The sequence below is a fragment of the Parasteatoda tepidariorum genome, chromosome 1, assembly GCF_043381705.1.
Source record: "Parasteatoda tepidariorum isolate YZ-2023 chromosome 1, CAS_Ptep_4.0, whole genome shotgun sequence".
Lineage (NCBI taxonomy): Eukaryota > Metazoa > Arthropoda > Arachnida > Araneae > Theridiidae > Parasteatoda > Parasteatoda tepidariorum.
The window spans coordinates 51,729,078-51,741,364 of record NC_092204.1 but is presented as its reverse complement, the minus strand read 5'-3'; the positions used below and the strand labels follow the sequence as shown (position 1 = coordinate 51,741,364).

Below are 12,287 nucleotides of genomic sequence, written 5' to 3'. Positions count from 1 at the left end.
CCAGTGCTCGTACCTAGGAAAAATGTTTCTTAGGAATGTTTTTTTTTTCTCTAAGTTTTAATATTTTTTATTATCTACATTTATATGTAAGGCAAAGCTCTCATCTACTCACTCATCACTAGTTCTGCTTCCCTTGAAATTAGAAAGCTAACATGTGCTCTTTATGCGATGGAAAAGCTAAAGAAGTTGCATTTCGATATTTGTAATTATCGGTGTTTTTGCCTAATTGAAGTAATACTGAAGTAATACTTTGAAAGTGATGCCAAATAACACGTTTTTAACATGGTTTGTGTTATTGGATTATGTGTTTGAAATAACGCATTGTTCAATGTTTTGAATGTGTCTTGAACTTTCAGACCAAATTAGAAGTCCTAAAAACTTGAATCATATGCTCCTTATCAAATTATAGAGATGAAATAAAATAAAAAGTTTTTATCAGCATTTAGTAATTAGCTCAATATACTGTAATACTGAATTACTCCTTTCCTCCAATTACCACCAAGTGTTTGGCCCAAAATAGCCGATTCCGGCTTTTGTGCTATTAAACCGCGAAGAGTTGAGTTCAACCAGGTGGACGAGTATGTGGGTATAAGTTTTTGTAAATAGCGCAACGGGCCGCTAATTAGCCTTGTTGCATTTAAAATTCTTCATTCGAAGATCAGAAGCAATACTCTGGACAACAGCGTACTAATACGAGAATATGTACTATTACGAGTTTTAATAAGAGAGTTGCGAATTGAAATCACTTGCGTGTGTGTGATCGTGGGCAGCTGGAGTCAGAAAGACTCGTCTCATGTATGATACCGTGGACCGTGAAGAGAGAATCGCGTGATCACGGCCCTAAAGAATTTAAACCTGAAATACAGTGTATTAATATTTCTTTTTAATCAAATATTTATAATTGTTACATTTTATTAACTTGACCAGCAAATAAAACCATATCACTTTTCTGATCTATTATTAAAAACATAAAAGGATGATCTGCAACGAATTGTGGCGTTGGGGGTAGGGAGATGGGCATTCTTACTGCTATCATAGTCATCCCTGTGAAAGCAGCTGCTACACTTCCTTTTTCATTGACGTCAATAGCTGCTTTGTGCTTGATTCGGCTGACGCATGCATTTTTGCTGGCTATCATGGCTGAAAAATCAGCATATCCTTTTTTAAATATCGCACGCATACCCATTGCTTGCAATTCTGGTGACAAATCTTTAGAATAATTAATTTTGAATTTTGGCAAGGATACTTTTACATTGGTTGTATAAAGTTGTTTTCGAATCGAAGTAATGTCCCGGTTCATAAATAAATTAGCAATGCTAGATAATCCATTCAGCCGACTTGGCAGTATAACGAACATGCTAAATTTATCCCCTGAGTAGGGTAGCTCAAGCACTTGAACATCTGAGAGACTTGCATAGTTAAATTTTGATTCAATATGCATGAAAGGAACATTCCTGTAAAAAAAGAAAAACAAATTATTAATCATAAAGTAGAGAATGTAGTTTCGAGTGAGAAAAATTAACCTTTTATGTTTAGAAGTTAATTCTTAAGCGAAATAGTTATATCAATAAAATTGAATGCTAAGTGGTTGCAAAAGTTTAAAACTGGTACAGTAGGTAGATGCTTTATTTGTGTGGCACTAGAGCTACACAATGGTCTATTGGCGACGCTCTGGGAAACATCCCTAAAGATGATCCGAAAGCATGTCATCACAATTTTGATCCTCTACAGAGGGGATGACTCCCCCTCTACAATAGCGGTTGAACAATACTGCGCACCCTCGGTCTTTACGCAGGCTGATCAAAGTTTTCACTGACCGGCTTACTGACCACAGGCAGTATTGCTTGACTTCGATTTCGATTCTCTACTGGGAACCGTAGATACGATCAGTTCACTGCAAGAAGAAACTGGTTTGAAATGAAATGAAATACAACGCATTTTCTTAAAAATGTATTTATTTATCAGTCGTGTATTTTTTTATTATTATTTTTATTTTCTATAACTACATATAAAACGCATTTTTATTTCATTTTTACAGAAATTCCCCGATTTTGTCTAAGGAAGTCCTAAGAATGGCTTTGATTTCTTTCACGAAGTCTTCTTAGTCCCTTAAATTATTTTTTAACGAACAGAACATATAAAAATCTGAATTGACGAAGTAAAATGAATGGAAGATAGCTCTTCTTTATAACACGTTAACTTGGTTGCATTGTCTGTTAACCCTTTCTCTGAGACGGTAGGATTGAAAACTATCCAACTTATTTTTGACAATGTCATCCATAAAAATTGAAATAGTTTTTAAATCTAAAACTAATAAACGATGCAGAAAAATCACGAAATTAAAGATAACGCAAATTTCTGCCTGACGCAGTAATTTCTATAATTCTGCTTGACTAAATATTTTGGGGCCGATTTCTCATTCATCATTATGTATACAGGGTGGTCCTAAAATATATGTCAATAATGTAAAGGTAGGTAGAGGGGACATAAATAAGCATATTTCGGATAGGAATGTGTGTGCGGTAATGCCGCCTTGAGCCGGTAGGGAATCGAATTATTTTATGTCTTCACTTGTCTTTTCAGTTTCCTTTGATTCATACTACTTTACAAGCTAGTGCTTTAATGTGCCATTACCGCACACACATTCCTATCCGAAATATGCTTATTTATGTCCCCTCTACCTACCTTTACATTATTGACATATATTTTAGGACCACCCTGTATAANGGAACCAGATACCTCAGACTACCTATTAGCACCTTGTGGAATCAATGCCAAGGCGGGTGCTAGCAGTTTTTAGGGCTAAAGGTGATCCTACATGTTATTAGCAGGGTGGTCATATTGTAATAGCTCTTCGGTGTAGAAGAAAAAATAATAACGTAAAAAGGGAAGAAAAAGAGAAAAAATCTTACTTAGCATTAAATTCTAATCCATTATTATAAAATATTTTTGGCCTTGTCCTATGTTTTGGGAAAGGGTATTTCCATGCGCTCTTGAAGTACACAGCATTTAAAAAAGTCATTATTGTATTGGGTTCAATTTCCTTCACAATGCTACCGATTGTCCCGTTTGTGCTCTCTCTGGCCCATTCATTAACGTCATGGATGATTTTGTGGAAATATCTTTGAAAGTTAACTTCTTCGATGGAGGCTCGATATAAGTTGGTTACTAGTCTCTTGTAGGAAGGAAGAAGGCCTAGGTTCTCTTGAACTAATATTTTATTGATGATATTCAAATTGTAATTTGAGCGCTCCCTATTGGATTGGTATAACATTCTGGATAAGAGAAGATCAAAAGACGCAGAAATTTGCTGCGTTGTCAAGTTGACACTTTCGTATCCCAAGACGGAACTCAATTCCTGAAAAGAAAATGAAAACATATCAAGCCATGAAAATTTTCAGTGATAGATAACTTCAGAATAAGGTCATGAATAGTACTATGTATACAATGTTTAATGACATTCCTCAATGAAATTTCAAATAAGTGGAAATTAGAATCAATCAGCTAGCTTTTTATTAAATATTTTTTTTAAAAAATGGGGTGCGGGTTGCTGAACTATAGTATGTGAAAAATTTTCTGCAGTGACACCTATTCCTGGTCCCACAAATAACTACGCCATGAAATTGAAACTAACTAAGACTTAGTAATTTGTCGCTAATATTATGAGTTCATTTTTTTCGTCAAAATTAGTTTAATAGGTTTTCATGGTAGTAAACAAATTATTTTTCCTCTCGTGGACACCATTTATGCGTACAGTATACAATTTTAATTCAACTGAAAATTCGAAATTTAAGCAATATTTTGCTGCTTTAATTTGTTTTATAAATTAAATTTTTAGTTAAAGAAAACGGGTGATCATTAATTACTTTCGAGAAAAAAAATTTCCAAAAACATTTCATTACATCCTACAAAGTTTTTTTTTTTTTTTTTTTTAATAATATTCCTGATAACTGTTTAGCTTTTTTTTTTGCACTGAAATTGCTAAATAATGTGCACTTATTTTTAGGGTGTTGAATTCAGTGAAAGAATCGTATTTTCTCCATCATTTCTCTTTTTTTTTTATGTATAAAATAATATAAATAAAGGTGATCGGTGCACAATGCTGATAACATTGTCCTATAATGCCGTTATTCTCGAAAGTACGCTTTTTTTACCTCCGTGACCCCCTTGGTCAATAAACTGGCTTTTGTGGAACTGGTTTATATCTTTATATAAATGAAGCAGTAAAAAAATATTTATAAATAAATATTTAAAAATACTGTATTCTTAATAAGAGTAAAATTAGTGAAAAAAAAACCTCCATTTTAAATTTTTCATTTAAAATTTTAAATCAAAAACTAAAATAATGCAGAAAATATACCTATGTTAATATTAGTATGTAACTGTATGTACATTGCAAATGCACAAAATTCTAAGAATTCAAAACAATGATTCAAATCCATATAACAGTTTTTTTTTTTTTTAAAAAAAAACATGGTTTTAGTAAATACTATACTACATAATACTACATAAAAATCTAATAATTGTCTAATTGTTGTCGGGTACATTCCTTAGATGGAAAATCACAAAGTAAGATTCAGTTTTCCTACATAAATTTCCATATTTTTTGGTTGACATCAGCTTAATAATAAGTCATGAGTATTGTTTTCATGTAAAATATTTTTGTATCTCAAATATAAGGTAATAAGGCTCAAAATATAATAACTTTTAATATTTTTTATTTTATTTTACTCTTCTATTATTACGTTTTTTATTTTCATTGTTTTCTAAACTAAGAGTTTAAAACTAAAAGTGCTGTTTCTTTATTATAACGCAATTGGGTATAATATAGCCTACGTCACAGGTTGTGTTGTTCCTACTAAATTTAACCCATGAACGGCATTTTCTGCGAGCCTAACTTCAAGCCACAAATAAACAAACGAAGTGTTCGATCGTTTAAATAGCTGCTCGCCAGATTTNAAATGATATGAACGCTCTGACGCCAGGTCATTTTTTAATAGGGCGTCCAATAACTGCCCCCATAGAACCCGAAATCACTCAAATTCCAGATAACAGATTGTCTAGATGGGAAAGAGTTACAAAATTGACTCAAAATATTTGGAAAAGGTGGCAAAGAGATTACTTGTCTAATTTACACGAACGAACTAAGTGGCAATTTTCGAAGGATAATGTTACCCCTGGTACAATGGTTCTAGTTAGGGAAGATAATCTTCCAGTATGTCATTGGGTAATTGGTAGAGTTGAAGAAACTATAGCTGGCAAAGATAAAAAGGTTAGGGTTGTTTTAGTGCGAACTTCTAAAGGTTTATTTAAAAGACCAATTCATAAATTGAGTATTTTACCTATTGAGGACAATAAATAGTTTGGTAATAATTGTAACCTCATTGAATTATTTTTTGTTTATATTTGTATTGTATCTTGTATTTTAATAATTTCCTTTAAATTTGGAATTGTGCATTCATTTAATATTGGAACAAATATTTTTCTACAGTCCATAATTTTATTCTATTAATTGAAATCAAATATTTCTAATAATTTTATTGTGATTCTTATAGTTTCAATGTATATTAGTTATTGTTGAAATATGTTAAATATTTCAAGGGGCCGGCATGTTCGGTCTTAGGCGAAGCGCCATCTGTAGCAATTGTTGTGAACTGCTCAGTTTCTCTTGAACTCTTGTTTGAGCCAGTCGTGGCTTCCATTGTAATAGTGCAATGAATTTGGTTATTTACAATTGTTAAAAATAAAGTATTGTTTGTTGAAATTTCGTATTTAATGAACCAGCGCACTGTGTACAATCGTGTACAGTAGTAAACAAATTATTTTTCCTCTCGTGTACAGCATTTATCCGTACAGTATACATTTTTGATTCAGCTGAAAATTCGATATTTAAGAAATATTTTGCTGCTTTAATTTGTTTTATAAAGTAAATTTTAATTTGAAAAAAAACGGGTGATCGTTAATTACTTTTGAGGAAAAAAATGTCCAGAAACATTTCATTGCAAAGTGGATTTTTTTATTTTCCTGAGAGCTGCTGCTTTTTTTGCACCTAAATTTCTAAATGAACACTTATTTTCGGGGTGCTGAATTCAGTGAAGGAATCTTATTTTCTCTATCACTTTGCATATTCTTGATACATAGAATAATATAAATAAAGGTGCTCAATGCTGACAACATTGGCCAATATTGCTATTATTCTCGAAAGTTCGCATTTTTTACCTCCGTGACCCCCTTGGTCAATAAACTGGCTTTTGTGGGACTGCTTTATATCTTTATATAAAAGAAGCAGTAAGAAAATATTTATAAATAAATATTTAAAAAATACTGTATTCTTAACAAGAGTAAAATTAGTGGAAAAAAAACTTCAATTTTAAATTTTTTATTTAAAATTTTAAATTAAAAACTAAAATAATGCAGAAAATATACCTATGTTAATATTAGCATATAACTGTATATAAAAAACTAATGATTGTCTAATTGTCATTCCTTTGAAGGAAAATCGCGAAGTAAGATTTAGTTTTCTTACATAAATTTCAATATTTTTTCGGTTGACATCAACTTAATAATAAGTCATGAATAATGTTTTCATGTAAAACATTTTTGTATCTCAAATATAAGGTAATAAGGCTCAAATATAATAACTTGTAAAAAAAAAATTTCATTTTATTCTTCTATTATTACGTTTTTTATTTTCATTGTTTTCTAAACGCTAAGACTTAACTGAGACTTAATGTTAAGATTATGACTTAACTCTTACATTAATGCATGTTCTGTGAACAATGAATTATACTTTTATCCTAATTCTGTTGCTGGAAATAGATTTTATTCTAATAAACAACTCTTACTTTTTTTGTATCTCCATTGGTACCTTGTAAAACCATTCCAAAGCATATAGATAAACTCAGTGGAGAGAAGAACACATTAGTCAAAGTTCCGTTAGCCAGTCTCTGATACAGTCTTAGCATCACATCATTATTAGTTACAGCTAACGTCCTTAGATTTTCGTCAGCTAGAAATTCTGGTATTTTTCTAGCAAAAATAGGCAATTTCAGAACGAGCAACAAGGTTAGAATATTCCAAACATCCATGGCAAATTCTATAATTAATGATGACCACCTAGCTTTTCAATTTGTTTCTAAAATAAAAGGAACAAACTTTAGCTTTTGTTTATTACGTACTCTTACTTAATCAGAAATTTTTTTCTTGAAAATTAAATTAACTGAAGGAAACAAAGTACTGAGAAGTGCTTAAATTTAACGAACCTGTTTAAATGTATGAACCTTTTACGATAAAAAAATACCCACTGTTTTTTCACTATCGAATTGTATTTTTGAACAATAAGGTACTCCATAATGAAACTCCCAAATATATCTATATTGGAATCCAAAATCAAAAATATCAAAATCAAAGGTCAAGTATGCAAAAAATTAATCTCAGTTCAATATTTAAGTTAGGAAAATCAGCGACAACAACGAACTGTAACGAATCGTATAGAAGGAGGTATTGAAAACATCGAAACCTATTTGATTGCCGGAGGAAACGGGAGTTCTGATGATTAGCACATCTAAGTTTTATCCAATCAAACTGGTTCTGATTTTAATCTCTCCTTTTTCGCAACTAATAAGGTGAATTTATTAAATTATGATTTTATTTCATCCTCTCCTGAGTATTAATTTTTGACCCTAAGTGTCTAGAATTTTTTGTTCAAATTTCGCAACAGTTTTATCTTAATAAATACATAAATTCGTTAATTAACTCAAATTATAGTTTTGAACTCTTATAAATAGAATGTATTTCTCCCATAATTAGAATAACTAATAAATGATTATTATAGGTCTGTACACTTATTAACAGAAAAGGATAACAATATCATTTCCTACAATTTAAAAATTTAAGAATCAATGCTTAAATTGAATAAATAACTTATAATAAATATAATAGATTTAGACTTTTATAAACTAGGAAACTCTGCCACTTCGTCGCTTCGATCACTATCCCCCAAGATTGCTACAATCATTTCTTTCTTGGTGATAAACAAATTGTTACAGCTAAGTTAAAAAGTATGCAATTTTATTTTTTATTTTATAACCGTCGTTGAACAGCCAACTCAATTTTTGGGTTTACAACTACCAATGTTCAACTCCATAGCCTTATAATTTTGAACCCAATCCAGAAGACAAGGGAACTCCTGGATCAAGTATTGGGAGAAATTTGCCTTCGTGGAGGACTTTCCGATGGAACTAACCCGCATTTGCGTTACATGGAGAGGAAGAACACGAAAACCTTTCACGGTTAGCCTAACGGCAAAGGGACTCTAACCCATGATCCGCCTACCACTGAGGATATTCCATGTCAGCACTGTGGTCGATGCAAGGCGGATGCGGAATTCGTATCGACCATCCATCGCCGGGATCGAACCCAGTTCACCTCATTGAAAGGAACGCTCTTCGTGTTTCTGATTCTATTGCCATAAAATTTAAAATTTTGATACTACATATATATTTTAAATTCCTATTTTAATTGGTTGCTTAAAAAGCTCGTTACATAGTTTAAACTATAAGGGAATTATATAATCTTCCAATTATTTTATACAAGTGGTTAGATTTAGATTACACATGTATGTATATAGTTATCGTGTGAGCGTTAATCCTTAGAACGTCTTATAATTTGTATTTATTATTTTAGTTACATTCATTGATTAAACATAATTTTACATTAAGCTTATAAAAAAAATGTAAAATAAACTTATTTACTCTTTTAGAATTGTATAACAGATAATACTTTCAGATACCTATTAAAACTAATTATAAATTAGAATTTAAAAACTGATTATAAATTTCGATAACAATATTTTAGATACTGTGTATCATAAGATGTTGCATTATAAAATATTATAGGATTAGTTTAAAATAAAGAAAAACCGCATTTATTTGAAATCTTTTAATTTGGAATGATAATTATAATAAATAAATCGGGATAAAAAAAGAATGATAATTAAGTAAAACTTATAGTAGGTATTAAAAATTGCGGTTTTCCTTTAAATTCAAGATTATGAAATACTTTACAGGAACATTACCTTAACTGTTCTTATTTAAATTTTAAGTTAATGACAACCAAAAAATCTGGTTCTTCGTGTGGGGAAACTAGGATCTTACAACGTGATTTTCTAGACAATAAGGATACTCAAACAACAATGGAATATGGTTTTAAGTCATTACTTTTTTTGCTATAAATTGATAAACGAAGTATATGATTAATTACAGCATTACTTCCAGCTGTTTAAAAACGTTGTCTTAGGGTGATTGTCATACGTTTAGACATAAAAAAAAGCGCCTAAGAAATAAAAATTTATTTATAATAACAGCTTTAAGACTTAAACTTTAGTACCATAAGTAAATCACAGTGATTACTCAGTTTTAAACAATTGACTATCAGTTGAAATACAATTTTTACCTGTATATTAAATATGTATCTGTCAAGTAGCCACGCCCTTTGGCACATAATTTAAATGAACGGAATGTTTTTTAATCCTGCAAATGACTCTACTCATCACTTACTGTAAATAAACAATAGAACACGAAAGCGAAATGCATATCCGGTACGATAGGGAAACAAGAATGTAACAACCGGTTCTTTAATTATCGTTTGGCAAGAACAAATATAATAATTTGTTACTAATTCAGCTGTATTAAAAGTGATTTAAATTGGCATGTTAAGCTTCAAAAAAAAAAATTTATTGCAAGTTTGTCTTTGATCATTTAAGCTTCTTTATGTTAAAATGATTAATTAATGCTTTCAAACAATATTTTGTTAAAAAAAAAAAGAAATTTAAAAAAATGTACTAATGACAAAGATAGATCCTTTTTTTATCTACGTCTTAAGACTTTACATATTAATTGCAAAACTGCACTTGATAAGCCTTTTAAAATAATTGCATGTGTGTATTTTTACTCCGATATTCGCAAACTTACGTGATGTGTATAAGGCAGTGGTTCCCAAATAGTGTTCCGCGGAACCCTAGGTTTACGTGAAAGGGTAAAGAGGTTCCAAAAATTGAGATTTTTTTTAAACTAGTTATAATTTTCGTAGCCAGTATTTAAATTTTTTTAAATATTAAATTATTAATCTAAAACTACTTCAATATTTCCGTTATTTTTATGAAATTGTTTTATTGAAACGCTTGTCACGGAAGAAATTTCAAAACAATGTTTTTCTTCTAACAGAAATTTAATAAATGAATTATGAAAAGTAGTTGAATTATGAACAATTAGTATTTTGCATCGAATAAAAATAAATTCAACAATGAAGAAGTATTTTTCTCTGATTACCATTCTCTACATTAATGTTCTTCTTTCATTTTTATTTTAATGGAAACCATATTTCAACTTATTCATTTTCAGTTTATGATGGCCTTAAAATCAAATTAAGAACAAGATTGGATGCCACTCCTGGCCTGTGAATTCAACATTCTGATTTATAACAGGATTTTAAAACTAATATTGATAAAACAATGAAGTTTAAAAAATTTCGTTTTTCATTTATTCACAAAATTTTTTCAAAATAATTAATAAAATTTAGAACATTGCATTTTTTCAAAGCAATTAATATCTCTTTAATTAAAGTATACACAATTACTGATGAAATTTATTCGGGGTTCCACCAAAAGTAAGACGATCATTTCGGGTTCCACAGCCGAAAAAAAATTGGGAACCGCTGGTCTTTCTTTACTCTTCAAAAGAACAAACATAATAAATGACAAGATAATGCAATTTTCCGTATTTTCAACACTAGAACTTAAAAATTTAAAGGAGGTAAGATAACTTATAAATATTTAATAACGTTCCATTCTTAACCATATCATTGTTAATAATCATTTACATTTTGCCCATCGCGTTCACGGATCTAAATATGAAAATAATAGTAAAAAAAACCTAAAATGTTAGTTTATAAAGGTTATGGTTTTAAATGCATGATAATTCTGACGCTTTAATGTTTTTAATCTAGTTTTATCCTGTTATCTAGGGTGACTTTACATACATATTCCTTTTTACTCCGAATTTGAGCATAGAGTTTCCATCATAGCTTTCCATTTCACTCAATTTGTAGCCGGATATTTTGCTTCTCACCATGTCTTTCCCATTGTTTTCAATTCGTTAACAATCGTCCTGCCCCAAGTATTTTTAGGTCTTCCTCTTTTTCTATTGCCCAGAGGGTTCCAAATCAAAAACTTGTGTTACTTGTTACGTAGAACATGACCAATCCATTACCATTTGTGTTTTTCAATTTCCATATCAATCTGTTTCTGTTTTGCTTTTTTAAAGATTTTCTGCATTACAAAATTTATGGAACCACTTGATATTCAAGATTCTTCTTAAATTGTTCTTAGTAAACACTAAGTTTTTTCATGCTATTTTTATTGCAGTGTCATGTCTCAGATCCATATAGTTGCACAGATTTATCATTAATATTGAAAATTCTAATTTTTGTTGATTTAGTTATGTTTTTATTTTCTAGAATTTATTGAGAATAGCTAACTGCTTAGGGCTTTGTTTAATCTATTTAGTATATCTTCATGGACAGTATGACTTTACCACCTTAAAAATTTGGACCGAATTTTAAAATTAGGATGCCAAAAATATTTTTAATAAATCTGGTAAAAGAAGTTAAAATATCCCTTTTTTGTGACATAAATTCCTTTTATCAAACACTTGCATTAGGCAACAAATATAAAAATTTAACCACCGATCTTTTCAAGTGCACAAATATTGAAAGGCTTGATATGATCATACGGTAAGAAAAAAAATTTCATTCTTTTTTCAGCTGTTCCATAAAATCCATCTGCGCAAACATATTTTATTTTATAATAAAGATGGATTTATATCTTAAATCATGCAAGCTTTTAACAGCTGCTTAGAATTGTCTTCGAAAAGACAGAGTTTTATCTGTTTAATGAAGTATCTTTTATTCTACAAGCTAAAACAATAAGTCTTAAAAATAATTCTTAAATTTTAATTCCTCAGAATGTTTGCAAATAACTCACTCTAAACAAATACCAGAGAAACCAATTAAAATTCGTTTTAGTTAGTTTCATATATTGTAAGAAACCAACCGGCCTGTGTACGGGGACAGGGAACTGGACTTGCACCAGAAAAATTCTGGGTTCGAATCCCAGACAAGGCATAGATGTTCTTTCATTCTATGTGCATCCAATGGAGTCCAACGGAATAATTAATAAAAACGTTAAACATTCGATAATTTTGGATATTATTAACTATTAATTTTGCAGC

General features: G+C 30.2%; 1 protein-coding gene across 1 annotated transcript; it reads right to left on the bottom strand.

Moving 5' to 3' along the window:
- Nucleotides 1–861: 861 nt before the first annotated feature.
- LOC107449548 (intracellular coagulation inhibitor 2) lies at nucleotides 862–9,624 on the bottom strand. The gene is made up of 4 exons (XM_043045718.2): nucleotides 9,454–9,624; nucleotides 6,846–7,135; nucleotides 2,913–3,358; nucleotides 862–1,454 (listed from the first exon to the last, which is right to left on the bottom strand). Exons 2-4 carry the CDS (start codon nucleotides 7,086–7,088, stop codon nucleotides 905–907), a joined length of 1,239 nt encoding a protein of 412 aa, XP_042901652.2. The 5' UTR covers nucleotides 7,089–7,135; nucleotides 9,454–9,624; the 3' UTR covers nucleotides 862–904.
- Nucleotides 9,625–12,287: the final 2,663 nt, after the last annotated feature.

What these genes read in the sequence shown, in the direction of transcription:
- LOC107449548 (XM_043045718.2), bottom strand. Translation starts at nt 7,088, where the DNA reads ATGGATGTTTGGAATATTCTAACCTTGTTGCTCGTTCTGAAATTGCCT. An exon ending in CCAATGGAGATACAAAAAAA is followed by an intron (nt 3,359 to 6,845) that starts GTAAGAGTTGTT and finishes TTTTCTTTTCAG; the next exon opens with GAATTGAGTTCCGTCTTGGG. An exon ending in GGATTAGAATTTAATGCTAA is followed by an intron (nt 1,455 to 2,912) that starts GTAAGATTTTTT and finishes CTTTTTTTACAG; the next exon opens with GAATGTTCCTTTCATGCATA.